Source organism: Bombus terrestris, chromosome 2 (assembly GCF_910591885.1).
Source record: "Bombus terrestris chromosome 2, iyBomTerr1.2, whole genome shotgun sequence".
Lineage (NCBI taxonomy): Eukaryota > Metazoa > Arthropoda > Insecta > Hymenoptera > Apidae > Bombus > Bombus terrestris.
Window position 1 is genome coordinate 8,894,746 of NC_063270.1, and position 21,356 is coordinate 8,916,101.

At 37.2% G+C, this 21,356-nt stretch overlaps 4 protein-coding genes and 1 long non-coding RNA gene across 12 annotated transcripts; 3 read left to right on the forward strand and 2 right to left on the reverse strand.

The window, feature by feature from the left end:
• The first annotated feature begins 223 nt into the window (after positions 1-223).
• On the forward strand, positions 224-4,742 carry LOC100645310 (procathepsin L). 4 transcript variants are annotated; one of them, XM_048414387.1, is made up of 6 exons: positions 224-337; positions 615-1,152; positions 1,395-1,571; positions 1,843-2,202; positions 2,766-2,926; positions 3,464-4,742. In XM_048414387.1, the coding sequence occupies exons 2-6, from the start codon at positions 1,015-1,017 to the stop codon at positions 3,657-3,659; spliced, it is 1,032 nt and encodes a 343-aa protein (XP_048270344.1). In that variant the 5' UTR covers positions 224-337; positions 615-1,014; the 3' UTR covers positions 3,660-4,742. The 4 variants fall into 4 exon arrangements, with proteins under 4 accessions (XP_048270344.1, XP_003393670.1, XP_012172500.1 ...); XM_003393622.4 differs by lacking the exon at positions 224-337 and having other exon boundaries at positions 399-1,152; XM_012317110.3 differs by lacking the exon at positions 224-337 and having other exon boundaries at positions 399-1,152; positions 3,469-3,708.
• LOC100645433 (growth/differentiation factor 8) lies at positions 4,384-10,298 on the forward strand. Of its 2 annotated transcripts, none has more exons than XM_020867445.2 (5): positions 4,384-4,520; positions 4,641-5,583; positions 6,096-6,353; positions 7,999-8,381; positions 9,065-10,298. In XM_020867445.2, the coding sequence occupies exons 2-5, from the start codon at positions 5,100-5,102 to the stop codon at positions 9,230-9,232; spliced, it is 1,293 nt and encodes a 430-aa protein (XP_020723104.1). In that variant the 5' UTR covers positions 4,384-4,520; positions 4,641-5,099; the 3' UTR covers positions 9,233-10,298. The 2 variants fall into 2 exon arrangements, with proteins under 2 accessions (XP_020723104.1, XP_003393671.1); XM_003393623.4 differs by having other exon boundaries at positions 4,492-4,571.
• Positions 10,154-12,720, reverse strand: LOC105666561. Of its 2 annotated transcripts, none has more exons than XR_007227718.1 (3): positions 12,601-12,720; positions 10,832-11,220; positions 10,154-10,508 (listed from the first exon to the last, which is right to left on the reverse strand). It is a non-coding gene; the product is annotated as an uncharacterized LOC105666561 (long non-coding RNA). The 2 variants fall into 2 exon arrangements; XR_001099381.3 differs by lacking the exon at positions 12,601-12,720 and adding an exon at positions 12,035-12,172.
• On the forward strand, positions 12,150-14,681 carry LOC100645743 (acidic fibroblast growth factor intracellular-binding protein). Of its 3 annotated transcripts, XM_048414386.1 has the most exons (7): positions 12,168-12,745; positions 12,817-13,100; positions 13,224-13,425; positions 13,510-13,737; positions 13,823-14,050; positions 14,116-14,370; positions 14,457-14,681. In XM_048414386.1, the coding sequence occupies exons 2-7, from the start codon at positions 13,016-13,018 to the stop codon at positions 14,533-14,535; spliced, it is 1,077 nt and encodes a 358-aa protein (XP_048270343.1). In that variant the 5' UTR covers positions 12,168-12,745; positions 12,817-13,015; the 3' UTR covers positions 14,536-14,681. The 3 variants fall into 3 exon arrangements, with proteins under 3 accessions (XP_003393674.1, XP_012172469.1, XP_048270343.1); XM_003393626.4 differs by having other exon boundaries at positions 12,150-13,100; XM_012317079.3 differs by lacking the exon at positions 14,457-14,681 and having other exon boundaries at positions 12,150-13,100; positions 14,151-14,204.
• Positions 14,670-17,150, reverse strand: LOC100645621 (pyruvate dehydrogenase E1 component subunit beta, mitochondrial). The gene is made up of 5 exons (XM_003393625.4): positions 16,964-17,150; positions 16,786-16,848; positions 16,177-16,383; positions 15,444-16,074; positions 14,670-15,361 (listed from the first exon to the last, which is right to left on the reverse strand). The coding sequence occupies exons 1-5, from the start codon at positions 16,970-16,972 to the stop codon at positions 15,213-15,215; spliced, it is 1,059 nt and encodes a 352-aa protein (XP_003393673.1). The 5' UTR covers positions 16,973-17,150; the 3' UTR covers positions 14,670-15,212.
• Positions 17,151-21,356: the final 4,206 nt, after the last annotated feature.

The following is a 21,356-nucleotide window of genomic DNA, read 5'->3' on the forward strand; positions in this document are numbered from 1 at the left end:
CGAGCAGATCACGAGTTTCTCGCCAACATCCGCGATCTTTCTTCCTCCCCTCTCTCATTGTCTTCGCCATTCTCTCTATCCCGTCCCGCGCAACTACATCACCAACCACTATCACTGCTAATATGTATTGCAAGCGAAAGCGAATGAGAAGCGGCTAATAGATTTAGCTGGCGACCATGCATGCATGCGCGCGCGTGTACGCGCTCAAATAATTCAACCCTGCAAAAAAAACTTAATTCGTAAATTGGAAGAAATTAGATATGTCAGTGCTAAGAGAACGTAGAAACGCAAACCGTAAGCGAAATGTACAGTACAAGCGGTCGGTTATGCGCAAACGGTACGTGAGTTAATGAATTAATCGTCGGTCAATGCATGAGTGTGTGTGCCTCGAATTCCTTATTTCTAAAAGTTGCGCGATTTCTGCAAGTACAGCCATCTCACGACGAATTTCTCAATCTTTCGTGTCGAACGCTATTCACGATCTTACGAACTCTATTTGAGTATTTGTTAGCTTTGCTTCTCGCGTTTCAATATCACTCGACGGTACAAGCTTAATTTCTCTGAAGAATATAGCTGATAATAGTCGAGTTTTCATGCAAGCTATATGTATATAGAAAAGCTTGCTCCAAGGAAAAGTGCAGGAAAGGTTGTGAAAGTAGATCTGTCATTTGCTCTTTGACCCATTTGCGGTGGAAGCGACGTTCGTATCACATTGTAGAGACATTAAATCGGGCACCGCAGATATTATTCTGCAGGCTGCTGGTAAATATACTTACATATATTGCACTCGAGATGACGCAAGTTTTACGGTTCAACTTCCCTCGTGCTTACGTACGTACGAAATTTGTAAAATTGCTGACACTGTAGTTACAAATTGGATGTCAAATGAGAACAACCGTAAGGTCAAACCGCATTCGAATCGAAATAACGAACGCTTGAGTCAGTTGATCGAACTGCAGAAAAAACAACGATTCGTGTGTTATCGAGCCGATTTTTAATACGGTTGCATTCGCGATGTCTCTTCGTCTTTGTGTCCTTTTAGTTCTCCTTGTAGCAATATGGGGTATCTATGGCATCCAAGTGTTTGACAAACAAAATCGTTTTCCTCAAGAAGTATCGGAACGGCTAGATGAATATTGGAACTTGTACAAGGTACTATAAGCGTCTTATTTGAATATCTTCGATCAATATTAAAATTAGGCTGGATTATAATGCAAATTAATACCCTTACAAATATACATAAAAGAAGTAGAGAATATAAATAAAGGACTGATCCGTTTATTAAATATTACGAGGACCTTATTGAATTATTAAATATTTCAGCAAAATTTTGTACTCCATCGTACGTATCGTATGTTATAATATTTTACTCTAAGATATTACTGTTGCCGCAGACTCGTTACAATAAAAGTTACTCTGGAAATCTCGAGACTAACCGAAGGATAGCTTGGGAAGAAAATTTAATAACGATTTATAAGCACAATATGATGGCAGCTGCGGGTCATCACAGCTATACATTGAGAGACAATCACATTGCCGATCTCGGAACTAGGCAATATATTCGAGAAATGGTTCGTATTCTAAGAGAACTATCGTAAAACGGATATTATTCGGTAATAAATAAATTCTAACTAGAGATCTGTTTTATTTCCTAATCATACTATAACCAACAACATAGATTACCATCTGGCGAAGATATTCTCCATATTTTTTCATATTATGCGCAGCACGCACATTTCCACAAATTTAAATTTTCCATAAACATTCAGTTACGAGAAAAATTGAAAGAAAACTCTCCTTTGTAGCATAACGGTTTGGATTTTTCTTTTCTTTATTCTCTAGGTAAAACTAATTCCTAGTCGTAAGCGGCGTGTATCGAATGAACCGATAGTTGGAGCGGTTTTACATGATCCTCGAAGAATTCCACCACAGCTTGATTGGCGCGAAATGGGATTTAAAACGCCGCCAGAAAACCAAAGAGACTGCGGAAGTTGTTACGCGTACTCGATAGCCACCAGCATTCAAGGGCAAATCTTCAAAAAAACAGGAATGTTGATTCCATTGAGCGAACAACAGTTGATCGATTGCAGTACGTCTACTGGAAATTTAGGTTGTTCAGGGGGTTCTCTGAGAAACACACTGAGATATCTCGAAAAGGCAAAAGGTCTAATGCCTCAAAGCCGTTATTCGTATACAGCGAAAGTACGTTCCTTTCTATTTTTCCTCTTCTTTGTCATTTTTCTTTACAATAACACTGACATACGAAATGTTGAAACAAAACACGGACTGTTCTCAATCCTGATAATGCTATATTCGGAAAGACATTCTTTATTTTATTCCATTATACTTCAACTATAACGTACAATGATTAGAAAAAGTGTTCGCACAACGTTATGTCTATTAATTATACGTGCAAATACTTCTCGTAGCTACTGTAGGTAAGTTCGTTCGTCGATTATCGGTATCGAGATTTCCGTTATTCCGTTATCCCTCGTGTTTCATAATATATCTTATCTCCAAATGCTGATTTAAGTTATGCTCGTGGCTGAAGTAACAAATATATTTTTAAACAAAATGTATACATTAGGAATTCGCGAATGTCAACAAACATGAGGCAACGAAATCAATATCGAAGAAAGTCCAAACGATATCAAATTACGCTCGGATTATGTGTTTTATGTATCGTAGATTAGTTTGTATACATGTATATGTATAGGAGGAAAAGATAATTATCCACCAATGATATGTTTGCTTTTGGAGGATAGCAAGGTCCCTGTCGTTTTGTAGAAGACTTGAGCGTAGTTAACATCACTTCATGGGCAGTTTTACCAGCACGTGACGAAAAAGCTTTGGAAGCTGCCGTAGCGACCATAGGTCCGATAGCTGCTTCGATAAATGCCAGTCCAAAAACGTTTCAACTTTATCAGTGAGTATTTTTTATTCCTTGGAAGCCAAGATTATCGGGGCTGTTAGGGCAAACAATATCGTGGTATTCCAGGTGATAGATGGGGTTTGAAAGGGAGTGGGGAATTAAATAGAGCTGTTGTAAAAAAGGGCATAGGAAGGAAACGGACAAAGCGCTTTTGACACGCGACCAATCCGTGTTTAATGAATGTTTATGCGAAAGATGAAAGTACGAAAACTCGTATCATCCCCCTCTCACAGATGTTCAAAGAAATTGGTCCATTCGTACGATAACCTTTGATGCATCATTTATGCGATGACCCTGAAACGACAACGAACCGAAGTTATTGAACTGCCGTTTACGAATTAAAAAGAGGCGCGGAAGTTTTTACATGCTCACAAAAAATACTCGTTATCGCAAGTTTTTACGATTGCTCTATCGAAATCTTAATACGCGATCTTCTGTACCTTCCATCCTCGCATTTCCTCTCTTGTTATTTCATTTCCCTATTCTTTTGTTCTTTCCTAGTTACAAAGGTAAGAAAATTTTGTTTCGCAGCACAGGAGTCTACGATGACGAGGTTTGTAGCTCGGACACGGTGAATCACGCTATGGTGATCGTTGGATACACGCCAACCGAATGGATTCTGAAGAACTGGTGGGGCAACGGATGGGGTGAAAATGGATATATGCGTCTGGCTAAAAACAAAAATCGATGCGGCATAGCCAATTATGCGGCGTATGCAAAAGTTTAACTCAATATGAATCGGAGAACGAACCCATTAAAAGATATTTATTAAAATCTATCATTTTTAAATTAACGACGATACCATTCTACATCTCTTCGTGTTATTCTCGGTCATTAAAGGAAGAACGTATAGTGGCATGAACGTATAGATCGGCGTGTATGGGTGTGGATGACCCGAAAACACGATTAGGTCGTTGCTCGCCAACTCCTTCAAGACACTGAAGAGATTTACGTACTTTCACGATGTTTCCCACCTCCGAAAGAACAAGATAGTATAAGTATAAAACAGTAAGAGTTTGATCGCTCTCGGAAGCGATAGTTTAATCAGCCTTGAATTCAGCTACAGATTGCTCATTTTCTCAACAATTAATTTTTTTTTTTTTTTTTGTTACTTCTTCTTATCTAGTAGACACTTGAAATAAAATTTCAGCAAGGGGTAACCGTTTATCGAAAAGAGTAACGTACGCATGGGCAATCGTGTGCGCGGTCGGATGCGATCGTGGATCGAGAAAATTTTGTCGACGAAATTTGTTCCACGAATTCGTCCAATGGACATAATGTAGTGCGTTCATGGGAAATAGACGACGCGCGCTCTTGCTTTACGTATCAAATGTTCTAATAATTTCAAAATCTTTCTTACCAAACCGAGCACATAATTAAGAATTTAGGTGAAAAAGATGAAAGAACGGACTACAAAGACGACGAAGCACAAAGCATGTTCGTGGCGCGTGTTTCCCCCGACGATATCAGTACGATTCGTCTCCGTCCAATCCGCTGTATCCCCCGCTGATGGAGCAAAGTTCAGACTGTACCAAGAGCCGATGCGTGACTAAATAATGATTTAACGAAGTGTCTTCAGTCTTCGCGGGTAAGTTGCATGTGTTGTTGGATCAGCGAAAACGACCGAATCAATCGAAAGGTAGAACCGTAGCGAATTATTGATTATTACGTGGACCGAATAATAATTTTCGCTCGTTTATCGTTCAAGCATTCTGCGTCGAGCCTGAGGACGGTATAGTGATAAAAAAAATAACGAAGAAGGTAAAGAAGGAAGAAGAGAAAGAAGAAAACAAGGTTGAGAGAAAGGGGGTAGTTAGGGGCAGAATGGGAGGAACCTGAGGAAGGAAGAAAGCGCGGTAGCAAAAAAGGAACTAAGGAGGAAAGGAAAGAAGGAAGAGGGAAAATAAAAATGTGGATTAATCGAGCAAAAATATTTTTCAAAACACAGTCGAATTCGAGTTAGTGGAAGATTTTATTAGCGGTCCATGCATTCGATAGCTACCGATAGCGAGATAAAAAGAAGAGAAAGGAGATCGATGTGCGACTTAATGGAAAATCAGTGGGTATTCCTCGATCGATGAGATTCTTCGAAACAATGTTAAAGGGCTAAACGAATGAAAGAAAAATATCTGTAGGAAAACACGTGTGAGTGGGATATTCATACCCGATGCAAAATATCGACACGATGCGTCTAATTCAACAGCTGGTATTACTTTCTATTCTTTTGTTGGATAATCAGGTGGAAGTCACCTGGCCCAAGGCCGCAAATCCCTTGCCTTACCTTCGGTGGACATCTAATTTACGATCAATCAGTTCGACCTCACCGAGTTCTTCTTCCTCTTCCTTGCTTTCTTTATCGACCTCTTTCGAGGAAGAGAATTGCGCTGAATGTACACAAAATAAAGTTGGCATACTAACCGTTACCGATCCGATTTTAACAGAATTAAGAGTCGAGTATGTCAAACAACAAATACTCAAGAAGTTGCGACTTTCCAAGCCACCCGAGATATCGATGCCGCTGTCGACCTTGCCGAAGCCTCTGATAAATGGTCGTGTACTCGAACTTCAACCCGGAGCACCACTCGAACCGGAAAAATCAGCTGACAGTTTTTATGGAAAAACAGACCAAATTGTTGTTTTTCCGAACGAAGGTCAGTCCCTGTGAAATTGAACGATCCGTTTCACGAGACGCGTGTATCTCTATGAAATTAAAGCGAGGCGAAAAGATCGAAGGAAGATACATCTAATCTTACGTTTAACGAATATAAATTTTCAAGCAACTATTTACGCAAGTTGGTATTTTTACAATACCACAACTAAATAACATTGTTTCGAATATTTCAGAGCGATACGTATATCTCGTGGATTTTTGCGTATCAAAGTTTTCTATAAATGCATAAACATCTGCAGTCTGCGAATTATTCGATTACTTCAAATTTCTACATTTAATTAAACGTTAATTAAAAATTTCGTATTTAAATTCCATCGATAAGATGTTTACGCGCGGCGATTAACTGACATTAGACCTTCTCTTCTGCATTTCGCTACTGTAAGCATCTTGTCGTCTTTATTCCAACGTTAACATGTTCGAATCGGACAAAGACCACTTTACGTTTGTTAGTAACGGCAAACCGAATACGAAAATAAATGGCAAACGTTTCAGGTATTGCCGATTCGAAAAAGTGCCAACAGAAATCGAACCATCTGACGGGCTTTAATCCGGCGGCCTGCTTCACGTTTTATCTACCGAACGAAATGCAATTCGTGGATGTGACCTCGGCGCAGCTTTGGTTTTACAAGGAGTACGACGAAACTGACTATTTAAATCAAACTTTCGTGCTCTCTGAGCTCGATCATTGGGATATGAGCGGGAACTTCGAGAAAAACACGATTATGGCTATCTTTGAAACCGATATCGGAGGTAGGTAAATCGAGATACTTCCTTTTCTTAGATATTCGCGCACAGGTCTCCGTATAAAAACTTCGTCTACTTCTCGTTCTTTCGTACATCTTTCGTGTTTTCATTTCTCTTAGATACGGGGTATACGACGTTATCGTAAAAATACCGAACCGAGTGAAATTGACCGCTTCCTGCCTCTGTCCCGTTACATGTCATTGTTACAGCAAATCCATGTCGTAATTTTGTCGCGTTTACATCTGTCGACAGAGTTTATCATTCTATAAATGAACGCTTTAAGCTTGAAGATTGAACAACGGTTTAGAGTAACAACGTGGATACTTCGATCTCTTTTCTCATAAAATTGTAGAATTTCGAACGGACGACATAGTGACGAGAGAAAAATTTAAGCGAATCCTTGGAATTCCCCGCCCTAGTCACGATGCTAATAAAAAACGGAATTCGTCGATGTAAGCGAATCGATGGAAAAGAGATTGTCAACGATACGTTACGTTAACGCAACGTTGATCCTTAGTGGGATAAACTGTTTAACCGAGTCGTCCCTTAACCGGAAACTTCTACAATTACCGAATCAAAATTAAACAAAAAGAAATCGATTTCGGTGAACTTTTAGTCCTTGCTGATATAACTATGTATTATATAATTTATTTTCGACAGAATGGAACGATACATAAAAAAAAAATCGGAGATCCCTAAATAAAAAAAATGATTCCTCCTAATAGATTTACAATCTAAATAATCGGTTAATTCGACTTCCCTCAGGTAACAGATTAAAACGTTGGAAATGTTGGACCAAAGTCCATACATCGAAAGTATGGGACAAATGCTAACCTTAAAGCATGTTTTAATGGATTTAGTTAGTGGAAAAATTGTAAGAATATGAGAGCGAAAGAAAGAAGATGAGAGGGCGGACGGGAGAGGGGCAACTCGTTAAGATACACGAAAGGAATCGGCAAAACTGAGCGCAAAACTGTGCAAAGATATTTGTTGACAGTTGGTAAGGACTTTAGACCGTGAAGTGGTATGTCAGCAAAAAAAGTCAACGCTCTCACGGTATAAAGTCACTTCATGCTGTATTACTGAAAGATCGCGATTACGAATCGATCAATTTACAGAAATCGAACGCGAAATTAAGTCGATCGTATCGCGGAACTTACGAACGGTCGTGCGGTTGTTCGATCGAATTGGGAGGGGGCGAGTGTCAAATTGGAAAGAACAATAACGGCGTAGTCAAATCTTGTACCTCCCCTCTTCTCTCGTGCCACATGTACCATCGCCACCACCCTCCACCTTCCCACGCTTCTAGTCATTCGCAATGCAATTATGCATTTAGAATCGCGATCGCATTGAAAAAAAAAAAAATGAAAAAAAAGAACCGGTAAAACAAAGAAAGAAAAGAAAGGAAATATATGGAATATAGAGATGGTAATGGACAAAATATCGATGCTCGCAGATACAGCAACATTCTTGGTTGTGCGAACGAACAACGAAGTAGTCGAATCGAAACGATAAGAATAAGAATAAGCGAAATGGAAAGGAGAGGCGAGGCGAGTCGAGGCTAGGCGAAGAGAGGAGAAGAGGGACGAGGCGTGGCGCGACGATATGAAGCGATCGCAGGTTAAAACGATCAGGACGATCGCTGTTTCAGAGGGATGGGTGAAGAGCGACGTAACTTTCACGCTGAAGAAATGGGTGGAAGAACTTCGATTGAATCACGCGATACAGATAGCTTGTAGCACCTGTTCGATAGATCGAGACACAGCGCCTGTATCCGTTGAACAAACATTAAAACCGTTCCTTGTGATACACACGTCGCCGTTACCGCAGAAAAACAGGCCGAAGAGGAACTCAAATTGTCTGCCGGAAATGAAGGAGTGCTGCAGGGACGAGCTCTATATTAATTTCAAAGACATCGGTTGGAGCGATTGGATTCTTCATCCGAGCGGATATCACGCGTATTTCTGTCGTGGATCGTGTTCTTCCGCAGCTTCGTTGACCATCAGTGGATCTCCCTACAATAACGTGATCAGAGTAGGCATCCTCTTTTATCTTCTCTTTTGCTCTTGGTGCTTGAATTTATGATTGGATTTATTGGATTTATTGCTTGGTTGAATTTATTACACAACGTAATGCTCTCAAACCTGACTTATTTTACGATCTCGCAGTATCCTTCCCCACCAAATAATCAACAGAGACTACCGCCAACGATTGTATAGGGTGCAGTCGAATAACACGTAAGAAGTAAGAAAAAGAAATAGAAAATACAATTTTTCTCCTATGACGCTTCGTTTTCAAGAGAATCAAGTTTGAACATTTCTCAGCTATACTTTAGCCGCTGATAAGCCGACTGGATACGAGTAAAGAATCAACAGGTTATTTCATTCTAGATGCGAAGATAAATCAAAAATGAGAAAAAAGTTTTTTCGTTGAAAGCGTTTCATCTTGAAGAAAACAGAGTTTGAACGTGTTTAGTTAAACGCCGTTGATTGCTTACTCCTGTTCGGTCCAGAAGTCAGTCCATGTTCAAGTATACTTGATTGAGTTTCAAACTCGATTTTCTCGAAAACGAAGCATCGTACGAACAAATTTTATTTTATATTTTCGTCTTACTTTTTCGTAGGGAATCGCCCGATGCCCGCTTGTACGTGTTATTCGACCACACCCTATATGGAATTCTTTCGAAGCATTAATTTCTTTCTTTTTTATTGTTTCAGAGGTTATTGGCCAAGAATGGTAGCTCAACGCGTCGTAAAAACGAGATCATTCCATGTTGTTCACCTACACAATTGTCGCCGATTCAACTGCTCTATGTTGATTCGAACAATACGATCACGCAAAAAACACTGCCAAATATGGTAGTGGAAGCCTGCGGTTGCATGTGATTTACAAAATTCGCTGAAACTCTCCGACAAATCCCTCGAAAATAACCTACGTCGGCTCGATCGATTCGAATTCGAGGTCCTATCGCATCTGATTCAATCGTTTTCAAAGCGACGAGAGTTTGATCCCCTTCGTTACCTGAAACAAGTTCCTTTTGAATAAATTTGCACATGCAACCTCGTCGTATCCTGAATTTCAAAGGACTCTCGAATGTTCACCGTTTCGTCGAGAATTTATCGAAACATTATCGCGGAGAAACGCGATGCTTCTGTCGAATCGAATGGACTTCACGCGTAGTTTTATGGTTCGCAGTGAAGAGACTAGGAAAACGTTTAAAGTTTAAACGTTGTGAACTACAAATGCTCTCAGAAAGCGCGTGGAAGGCACGAATACAGAATCGAGAAAGAATGTACACGCACGAATCGCCTTTGATTTTAGTTTCCACGTGGAATACAGTTGTTTATACCTTCGCATACAAAGGCTCAAGAAAGTATTTACACAGTTACAGTAACTTCATATTACACAGAACATTTTGAAATATTATTAACACGACTGTCACAATTGGTAAAATTTGAAACGAATTTGAAAATTGATATATATATAGATTTATATATACAGAAGTTAAAATATTTGAACAGTCAATTATTCGTCGTATTAATGAGCCACGATATTTAATGATATTTAATGAGATCATCTTTAGCACTAATTATACGTTTAACACCACTATTCATGCTATATACATACTAATTTTTTAACATGTAGATCGATATATGTACACTAGCGTTCGGATATATGGCCACGAATTTGTCCGCTCGTGTGGCCACAAGTTATCCCCACCAATTCCTGGAACTGCTGGCGCGAGGCAGGCCTCTGCGTTATCTATGATCCGCATCGATGTAATTCAAATCGGAATAAGAAAAATATAATGTTTTTTTATTTTTTTATTGTATCGTTACGAGATAGCCTCAGTCGGATTATTGAGATTTGTACAAACATGACTATATCTGATCAACAATTGTTAACTAAACTAATGAAATATGTAATATACAACTAGGAGTAAAAAAATGATCTGATTCTACAGTATCTTATTACACTCTACCTATTCTGTTTCACTCGCAATGTCTACTTCTCCCTCTTGCCTTTCATGCACGGACAGCGAAGTGAGCAGGAGTCACATAATGTAGGCAAATTCTCGGAAAGTCAACTCCCAGGATATATGGCCAAACAGGTCTCGATCGGTGGCCATGTATCCGATTTTCGTATTGGTTTCAAATTTTACTAAAATAATGACGATGATTATGTCTCGTTACTAATAAAATTTTAAAAAATTTGGTACAATGTGCATAATACATCCATCAAAACTTTTCATTTATGTTCAAATACTTGTGTTCGAATACTTTTGTGAGCAAGTGCACGTATAGTATCCATCTTTGTACACAAATGTATACACAAAAATAGACCGCCTCTTAATTTTTCACGTGAGAATGGTGCTCATTAATAAGTTAAATAGAAAGTTGCGTAATGCCGATAAGAACGAACATTATTTGCACGTTAAGTCATGCGAATAATTGAAACAGTATTTATTTTCTAGCTCTACTTACCGCTAGTGTGAAAATCGCGCGCACCACGTGTGTTTAAATTAATTGTTCCATATTTAATCCAAACGTAATTGCGTAATCACGCACGTTGATAGAATGTATTTATTATTAAGTCAAATCAATTATATGTATATTCGAACAGACAACCATCGAGGCGAGCAGTAAAGCTTGCTTCTTCCCGTTGTCAATTCAGTTAATACGCTTATTCACCTCAATGTCTCTATATTTACTGAGAGAATTGCGATCAATATCCTCGCCATTGTTTATTGAATGCAAGAACCAAATAGTCGAATGATCGAATTGGATCCAATATATGTAGAATATTAACCACTGGCTAAGTTTAGGATAGAGATCTTACATCTTAAGGGACTTCGTGATTCGTAACAAATGTTCTGAAATACAAAACATGTAAAAAATCAGAGGTCTTGCTGTGCCCTCTGCGATTTAAAACGATGGGTGTAGCGATTATATTGAAACTATAAACAAGTTTCAATAGAAACTATCATTACTGTAACGAATGAAATAGACCTGACATCTTACGGGATTTGATATCACAAGTTCTGAAATACCGACCGTTTAACTTAACTTAGAGTTCAGAGTTTAGGATAATAAATGTAGAAATTACATTTATAAACGCAGAGGAGGTACCTGATGAATTTTTAGTGATTCGTATAACAAAATTAAATTTTACTATGAAATTATAAATAATATACAAACAATGATATCTTACAATTGCAGTCCGAATACCTCTACAATATTCGTTTATCTTAACACAGAATTAAATGTAGAATTTAATACGTAGTACTTTACTCAACAACTATCAGATAAAAATCTATGCTTATATAGAAATCAGCGAAACTACTTAGTAAATATTCTAACTACGTAACACAATCAACCATGCAGCTCATATTATTTGCTATACAATTCATAATTGTACCATGTATAGTGGTGTCTGCAGTTGCTTTTAAATGGGAATAGGAAAAAAAAAATATTATGGAAGGAAAGCAAAGTTAGCGTAAATAAAGTGATCTTCACAATCAATCAATGATCCGTGCAAAAAAAATTATAGTGCAAACTACTGGCAATTTTGACAATTAAGTAAGAGACCAATGAAATGCGAACAAGATGAGTTCGAAAAACTATTTAACTTCGATATAGCATTATCTAAGAAACTATTAAATAAACAAATATATTCGTTAAACAAACCTGGTAGTAGTTTATAAGGGAAGAATTACTACGTTATGGAAATCACGCACTTTTAAACAGGATAACACGCGTAGAGTGTAGATATCATGCTTTCAGACATGGAAGTGGTGCTTTGTCCTGCCAAATGCTCGCCTAATTGTTCGCTAATTGGCCGAGACGGCGCGGATTCTTATCAATTAAAACCGATTCGAGAAACTGAAATACTGCACTAAACAATTCTTTAACGAACTATGACGTTTTCAGACCAGATAGGTGTAAAGAATTTTTAACGGTTAGCTTTCTGATTAATAATTAAGGAGCTCACATGCTAAGTGGACGATTCCTTGAGAAAATATTGAATGATATGAAAGAAAGGGAAAGAAAAGGGGGAAAAGAAGAAAGAAGCTAAGAGAGAGATTATCAAGAATGAATGAAATAAAATATAATGACAAGAAAAAGGAGGGAATAAGAAAAGTTGAGAGGAGTAAAGGGGTTAAGAAATGGCAAAGAAAATGGAATAAAAAAGAGACCAAGGAAAAATGGAAAGAGAAATGATATGAAGAGTAAGGGAAATAAATTATACGTACTTTGTCTATAATTATAACACAGAATGGATTAGCTTGCAATACACATAATCTAACATGACACATTTTCTAACCTAACCTTATTCTATATTGAATCGATAACGTCGGAAGTGACATAAGGATGATAAAGGAATTCTAACCCAGACGAGTAATAAACACTGATCTGTATGAATACATAGACTACAGAATAGACATATTACCAATAATTATCGTCTGTAGTTTTTAGGATATACAATATATACTATCTTTAATTAGCATATATCTCATTTATGGAACAAGACGTTAAACGCAATCGATGATATAAATACGACGCACCTAAAAGCTGAAAATGTACGTGATGTCTTGAATCGATGTGTGACTAAGCCCATTTACGGGCCTACTTTTAAAGTGTGAAATTAAAAGACACTGTATTTTCGTGATGCTGTCAGAAGTCGATGTATTTATCAGTAATTATACTCTTGTCGATCCTGAGATATATCAGCTTTGGGTCGATGGCCATTCATGTAAGTTCGTCAAATACAGTTGTATAAAAATAGAACTCTTTGTTAAATAAAATTACTAATCTACTTGGATTGTCGAGTATAGATATAAGTGAAAATTCACATGAATTTTTCTTATCCGTTTAGCAAGCGAAGCAGTAAATATCTTACATCAACGAGGAATATGTCAACAAACGAATGCCTCGATTGAATTAATAGCTTCTGACATCCTCGATCACTATCGGACTTATGCACTTCTAGAAAAATTACTTCACACGCCTACTAAACTGGCGAGCGAACAGCTCGCGTTTCAAATAGAACCACAAACAAGTCAAATGCTTATTGAAATGTAATCAGATCTTTTTATTAACAATGTTATTTATATATCCATATTTCTTCTTAAAACGCGTATTCTCTCGATTACAATTCGCAGGTACTATGAATTCGATGACGTTGTTATTAGAGAATTATTAGGTAAAAAATTAACATCAAAAAGTAGAAAAGATATGGATGAGGTGTCAGAAAAAACAGGCATAACGTTAAAGAGTTGTCGTCGACAATACGATAATGTGAAAAGAGTCTTCAAAGTTGTTGAAGATCTACCAGGTTCTTTGGCTGCTAATATCGAACAACATTTTTTGCTCTCAGAAGATCTTGCCAAGTACAATATAAAATTATTACTTTGCATTGTTCTTCCATATACATGTAAAATTTGTCTTAGCAGCTATGTTTTTATTATCCATCAGGCGATATGCTGCTGTGGTGTTCATAGCATGTCTTAGATTTGAGATGAACAAGAGGAAGCTTCAGTTCTTAACATTTCCTGATTTATATCATTGTGCCAACAGTATGATGTCATCTTGGACATACCGTTGTGTTGGATCAGAATATTTTGACACTGATTTAGATAGAGAATTTTTGTTAGAGTTAGCAGAATGTAGGGTGCTTTTAGAAAATGATAAACATCATAAACAGTAAGATCTTTTTTGTTGGATATATAGGATACATTGTGTTTAGTTTCTACTATATTCCTTTACAGTTTGGTGTGCATCAAGCTTAAACCTATGCTTTTAGAACGTTCGTTTCAAGAAATAGATACTAACTTTCGTTCATATACAAGAGCTATCCTAGGAATAGGATGTAATCTCCATCGCACCAGAGATTTACGATTTTTTTTCTTGGAACTGGTAGAAAGATGTATAGAACCATGGCGTCAAGTGAACTGGACACACGCTGATCTCAGAAATTTCATGTCAATCTATACTCAATGTGCGCTAGATATGGATGTACTTAGGTAAAGGCCAAATAGATTACTATAAGAAGTAAAATAATTTTTTGGAGATATTTTACTGTGTCTAATTTCAATATTTTATTTTTCAGGGATAATGAATTAAGAGACGCGTTTGAACGTTATATGACTGTTGTTACATGCTGTTTATTGCGCATGTATCATACATGACCATTAACAGATGAGGAAAATGGAACACAAAAAATTAATACAATTGGGAATGATGATAAATGAGCCATAAAAAATGAATGAAATGGAGAAAATTGTAGTCATGTTGGAATTTATTAAGTTTTCATAATAAATAATTAATAAACAAATGCGGCATGTTTATTCGTTCATTTCATACACGCTAAGAATTTACAATTTTGCCTATCTATGTAATACATTTGAAAATTATCTTTAAAGTTAATTTAAAGTGAGAGATTAACTCATAGTAGCATTTAATAAGATGTGGCAGTATTTCAATGACTTATCTTTCATGTACGAAGGACATTCTGGTATTGTTCCAGAAGCAGTAACGTTAATTTGTTTTAGTAAATAGTTATACTATTTCGAATCAACATGTACAAATATACAAGCTTGTACGCACTAACGTCACACATTCACACACACACATCACTTAATTATGTGTAGATCTGTGGATATAGTGTACAAGTACTGCGAATTGAACTCTTTTTCTATCAGTAAAACAACTTTCTACCATCTTATTATCGTTAAACTTTGTACTTACTTTCTACCTCATGAGGAACCTACTAGAGGCCGTAACGTGAAATGATACAAAGACCATGTGAAACTCAAAGAAGAAACAAACAGCATTTTTCATTTTACCTAAAGATCTATATAAATAATTACTCCAACCCCAATACTTTATTTACTGCAAACACAATATCACTCGTTTGCGGCAGACATGCGATTTCCAATGATTTGGCATAGGGCATAGGCGCGTCAACACCCGTGACACGAATTACCGGTGCATCAAGATGATAGAAAGCCTCGCCTAAAAACGAACGTGAAACGTGAATAAAAATTACACGCGATGATTAAGTTGCTTACACATCAATTGAATTAGAAAAACTTACTTTCTGAAATTTTAGCACTAATCTCCGCTCCGATACCACAATGTGGCCAACCTTGTTCCACAGTTAAACAATGATTTGTTTTCACTATTGATTGTACAATGGTGTCTATATCTAATGGTCTTAAAGATCTAAGATTTATTACTTCTGCTTCTATTCCTTTCCCCGCAAGCTCATTTGCTGCTTCAAGAGCCTGCTCTACTGCTTTGGAATGTGCCACTAATGTAACATGTTTTCCAACACGTTCAATCTTTGCTTTACCAATTGGTAAGACAAAGTCTTTCGATAAAGCCTCATCAGACATAGGATACTGAACACCATATAATATTTCATTTTCTAATACAACAACTGGATCGGGATCTCGAATGGCAGCTTTTAGCAATCCTTTTGCATCTTCGCTAGTATAAGGTGATACTACTTTTAAACCAGGACAATGACTATACCAAGCACCGAAGCATTGAGAATGTTGTGCAGCCACTCCAGCTGCTGCACCATTAGGTCCACGAAAAACAACTGGTACGTTTACTCTTCCAGCAGACATGTAAAACGTTTTGGCAGCAGAATTGATAATTTGATCGATAGCTTGCATTGAGAAATTGAATGTCATAAATTCACATACAGGACGTAAACCAGCCTAAAACATTTAATTAGACAAAGAGTATTAATTAAGAAAACAAGAAATTATGAGTTTTCAGAAAATGGAAGAAATATTATATGAAAGGATGTAGAAACATACCATAGCTGCTCCAACAGCTATACCAGCAAATCCTGCTTCTGTAATAGGAGTATCAATGACACGTTTGTCTCCATATTTTTTCCAGAGGCCCCTAGACACTTTGTATGCTCCATCGTACAGTGCCACTTCTTCGCCCATCAAAAACACTTTCTCGTCTCTTTCCATTTCTTCATCCAGGGCTGAGTTCAAAGCATCTCGAACTGTCATCTATATCGTAATTGTGAAATCAGTAATGAGAAAAATGCGTTAAAATTTAATGTTACCTTCTTTCGATAACAGTAAAATCATTGCGAACAACGTATAGTAAAAACTGTTATCATAAATATAAACGCTTAAGTCATAATCAAATAATTGACATCGGAAATAGATGACCTTTGTCGTCCTTCAGCATATAACAACCAGATCGTATGATTTATTAAACGAACAATATAAAGTAAATAAAATCCATCAAATAGAGAGAAAGGAAGAGGCTTTCTTTAAGAAGGCTATTTTTGTTAAGCGACAAGAAGGTTACACACAAGTACAATCTTGTCAAAGTAGAAATAGGTTATGTCCGAACAAATGATAGAGAAAAAGAATAGTCGCACAATGTACAACAATAATTTTTACCTGCTGTGCGCCGCTCCATTTTGACGTTGAAAACGATCGTCGAACAACCCTCCTTACCGCTGACTAAAAATAATGAATAATGAAAAGTATGAGTTTTTCATTTTTTCTTAAACTACCAATATCATATGTTCTATAACATTTAAACTCAAAGTCGGTTTTTATAAGAACATATATTTACCGAGAACATTGTAGGCCGTTAATTGTTTTTAATAATCTTAAAATTTTTGATCGTTTCGATCGTTTCAATCGGTTCAATTGCTCCTACTCGTTATTCACGTGTGTCGCCAGGGCCTCTGGTTCGTGAATTTGTCTTTACTCTTTACCATAGATCAAAATGCTGAACCAGAACAATTCAAGGTCAGTAGGCAAGCTCTTATGAAACATTTTTACTATAATTTATATCTTTACATTATGATTTTTAATAAATGACCAAAAAACGAATTATTAGCCATCTAACCTATCGTTTTTTTAAACATTCCTATGATTTTTTTTAAATTTTACATAGAGTTTTAAGAAATTCCATATAAACGTAATATATCATTCGATCTCATAACAATGATGACGATAAATAGAAAGCGCCACTTTTTCAAGCCAATGATAGTTAACCGAGTTCATGATTTAACCAATCACGACAGGATTTAATGAGTCGGTCTCTTTCTATTAATGTGTCCGAGCAATATTAGCGGTTAGTCTTGAGTATGATAAACGCACGTGGTACAGTACGTAACAACATAGTAAAAACGGTCCAATTAAAAACATGCGAACCATTCAAACAAGTGAATTAATTTATTTCTCTTAATTTATATTTTAATCTCAAGTTCTTATATTTTGTTTTACATATTTAAAACGATGGTTACATATATACTTACACGAAAACCACAACAGTGTGTATTATATTATCCACTTTGCAGTTATTTATTGTCGATCTCGATTATGTAAGGGAAATAAAAAAGAGAGAAATAGGGAAAATGATTTAATAATTCGTTCATCAAAAACTGTATTATATCATATAACGTATCGTTTAAGCATCTGCGAATGTATGCGAATGTACATGTATACATATACGTGTTGTCTGTATATTATACAATATGAATGAATGAAACAAGATCATAGAATTTAGGCAGTTTTGCGAACGATGGCGACGCGAACTGAACGTATTGATTAGGAAGCGAAAATAAATACAAAAATATCGTAAGGTCGTATTGATGTATCGAAGTTATCGCGTAAAAAATATATCGATGGTATTGTTTGGATGTATCGATCGATAAGGAGTCCGCGTCAATCAAATCCATGATTCGATCGATGATATATTTGAACGGAACGAAATTGGCTTACGAATCCTTAGATCAAGGAGACAAAGTACCAACATTAGCATATTGTTTATTTACAAAAAGTATTCGCTCATGGTACAATGACAATGCTATGTGAAAATGCGTGTTGCGTGCGTGCATGAGGATTGCTTTTATAGAAAATGCATACGTTGTTAACAATCATACAAGAACAATGTATGCGAAGACATTGTTTGTATCGTGACTGTGTTTAGGATCTTGTTTCGAGTATACGTACAGATTCTCAATAAATCGGCGAAAAGAATGCTCGATGAAACGTACTACATGAACGAATGACAATGAAACATCTCCGTGCATCGATATCTCGAGAAGGAAATTCAGTTTGGGTATACGTTCTAGACCGTAATAGCTTTTTTTCTTTGTCGGACTTTTTATTAACGAGAGAACAACAATTGCATAGAAGTTTAATGGAATAAAACACTAGCTAGAGTAAAAGATCTTCTGTTTAGTCTGTAATTAAAATTATGATAACACAATCGAGATCAAGTGAGATAAGAGAACGAAGAGAAGGCCCAAAAGTATGGGACTTGTATATATGTCTATTAACTGTTAGGTACTTGTTTTCTTTTGTGTATTTGTATCGATCTGTGTATGTATGTATATACGTGTATGCGTTGACGTGTATGCGTGTATGTGTCTGCGCGCAGATACGTCGCTTATGGCTATAAGAAGGCATAAAATGAATTGAAATAAAAGAAAGATACAAAAAGTAAATAAAATAAGATCGAAAAGAGAAGTAGACATCGTGGTTGATGTAAGAATACTGCCGTCGGAGCAAAAAGAGATCCTTTCTTGATCATCCTAATCTAATTAGCCGTAGATTGCAGAAGAATCGTCGATAGTAAGAATGATAATGATCATAATAATTGTAGTACCGTTAGCATCGGCTGTAAGTACACTACAACGATTTAACTTCAGTTTTGATAACGTCCACTACTCTCGGTTGTACGTTTATTCTTCCAATGTGCCCGAGTACCGAGATAAATGCCCATCTCGTTGCACATTTTGTCGTCGAATAAATGCTGGCACAATATTTTTCTGATTAAATCATAAACTTAATTCGTTCGATGGCATCGAATCGTTTAATCGTTTTTCGCGCGTTTACTTCACGTTGATCATTGTGTACCCGCGACAAACGATCGCAATGAATGCAAGCAAACCACACTCCAAGGAGGATAAAATTTTCCAGTGATTTTGACCGTGATTTAATCTAGGTATATATACTTAATAATTCGACGAGAGCTTGTCAAATTGCTCCGTGCCAATTAATCGCAAAACGCGTAACAATCTACGAGTACAGATGCATGTATACCGAGAGTACGAAAGGCATCTGTGATAAGAAATAACAAGGCATAACTGACACGTGTTTACGCGTCGAGAGAATCTGTCGAAAGAATAATCTAGGAAATTTTTTACACGAGTCGAATCGAACAATAGAGTTCCTGGCTAATCGGCGACACGTTGAAGCGCGCGAATGCGGGCACAGGCGCAGGCGTAAATGCGCGCGCAGACACAAATTCAGGCGCAAGCGCAGTAGCAGGCGCCAGGCCGGAATCGGCGCACGTGTCATACGATTGGACGCGTAAACATCATTTCAACGCGCTAATTTACACGATATAAAAATCTCCTTTCCTTTGTATCATTTTTCGCTAATGTATGTACAAATAAACGGCTACCGATAACTCTTTTCGAATGCAGCGCGCATTCTCTTCGAACAAAGTATTTTTAAATAGAGTTGTCGCATTTCGTTCGTCAACGTTTCTCTATTTACTTAATGACAAGCGTCTGTTTTAGTCAAAGAGCTGGCTATATAAATTTCAACGTTATTTGTCGTGATTCGCATCATGCAGCTGTGATTTCTACATGGAAAGGTTGGACTACCGTTGCCAGTAACAAAACCTGCCAGGTAGAAGTTGGTGCGCAAAAGATGGGCGAATGTTAGTGGTCGAAGGTGTGAATTTTCAAAGATCATCAACGTTATGCAGTTTTGGAAATACGCGTTGATACAGTAAATAATAGTACACACATGGAAAAGTATCGGCGGAAGTCTAGGTAGAAGATAAGATGCCGGCAGTCGCCAAAGTTGCTGAAAATTCGGTAAAGTCAATGATCGAACAAGAACAAGTACATGAAACACTGTCAAAATCGATAGCGGCTAATTAATTACCATTTTCGTTTTGTTCGAGCATTGGATTCCAAGATCTCATGACCGTTGTTGAGCCCAATCTTACACCACGTAAAGAAGAAGCGATTAAAAGAAAATTAATTGTTTTAAAAGCATCAACCGAACAAGAAACAAAAGAACTTTAACGAACAATTACAAAAATCGAATATAAATATTAGACTTACAGCTTCAATCGTATAAATGAATTGTTAGGACCACGAAACGATTCGCAGTATGCGCACACTGTATACGCCGTGCTCATTATTAACTTCATTAGCAACGATAATCCAATCTATTCAAGTAGAGATGACCGCGCCGAGTAACGTTGAAATTTATTATGTAGCCAGCTCTTGGTCTATTTCCTTGTACGTTGAATGGGAACAAAACGATTAAACGTACGTGTATGTATTTGTTTTACGCACACTGAGATGGCCAAAGTACACGTCGATCGGAAGATACATCGAAATTTTGTTATACTTTTGGCACTACCCTTGTTTATTCGTACGTTCGCTTCGTTCGTTTCGTTCGTTTCGTTCGTTTAGTTCGTTTCGTTCGTTTCGTTCGTTTCGTTCGTTTCGTTCGTTTCGTTCGTTTCGTTCGTTTCGTTCGTTTCGTTCGTTTCGTTCGTTTCGTTCGTTTCGTTCGTTTCGTTCGTTTCGTTCGTTTCGTTCGTTTCGTTCGTTTCGTTCGTTTCGTTCGTTTCGTTCGTTTCGTTCGTTTCGTTCGTTTCGTTCGTTTCGTTCGTTTCGTTCGTTTCGTTCGTTTCGTTCGTTTCGTTCGTTTCGTTCGTTTCGTTCGTTTCGTTCGTTTCGTTCGTTTCGTTCGTTTCGTTCGTTTCGTTCGTTTCGTTCGTTTCGTTCGTTTCGTTCGTTTCGTTCGTTTCGTTCGTTTCGTTCGTTTCGTTCGTTTCGTTCGTTTCGTTCGTTTCGTTCGTTTCGTTCGTTTCGTTCGTTTCGTTCGTTTCGTTCGTTTCGTTCGTTTCGTTCGTTTCGTTCGTTTCGTTCGTTTCGTTCGTTTCGTTCGTTTCGTTCGTTTCGTTCGTTTCGTTCGTTTCGTTC

Excerpts from the sequence above, each read along its gene's own strand:
- LOC100645310 (XM_048414387.1), top strand. The coding sequence starts at position 1,015 with ATGTCTCTTCGTCTTTGTGTCCTTTTAGTTCTCCTTGTAGCAATATGG. Across the intron at positions 1,153-1,394 it reads AATATTGGAACTTGTACAAG|ACTCGTTACAATAAAAGTTA; the intron begins GTACTATAAGCG and ends CTGTTGCCGCAG. Across the intron at positions 1,572-1,842 it reads GGCAATATATTCGAGAAATG|GTAAAACTAATTCCTAGTCG; the intron begins GTTCGTATTCTA and ends TTTATTCTCTAG.
- LOC100645621 (XM_003393625.4), bottom strand. Across the intron at positions 16,384-16,785 it reads AATGGAGCGGCGCACAGCAG|ATGACAGTTCGAGATGCTTT; the intron begins GTAAAAATTATT and ends ATTACGATATAG. Across the intron at positions 16,075-16,176 it reads TAGCTGTTGGAGCAGCTATG|GCTGGTTTACGTCCTGTATG; the intron begins GTATGTTTCTAC and ends TAAATGTTTTAG.
- LOC100645743 (XM_003393626.4), top strand. The coding sequence starts at position 13,016 with ATGCTGTCAGAAGTCGATGTATTTATCAGTAATTATACTCTTGTCGAT. Across the intron at positions 13,738-13,822 it reads CTCTCAGAAGATCTTGCCAA|GCGATATGCTGCTGTGGTGT; the intron begins GTACAATATAAA and ends ATTATCCATCAG. Across the intron at positions 14,371-14,456 it reads CTAGATATGGATGTACTTAG|GGATAATGAATTAAGAGACG; the intron begins GTAAAGGCCAAA and ends TTTATTTTTCAG.
- LOC100645433 (XM_020867445.2), top strand. The coding sequence starts at position 5,100 with ATGCAAAATATCGACACGATGCGTCTAATTCAACAGCTGGTATTACTT. Across the intron at positions 5,584-6,095 it reads TGTTGTTTTTCCGAACGAAG|GTATTGCCGATTCGAAAAAG; the intron begins GTCAGTCCCTGT and ends CAAACGTTTCAG. Across the intron at positions 6,354-7,998 it reads CTTTGAAACCGATATCGGAG|AGGGATGGGTGAAGAGCGAC; the intron begins GTAGGTAAATCG and ends TCGCTGTTTCAG.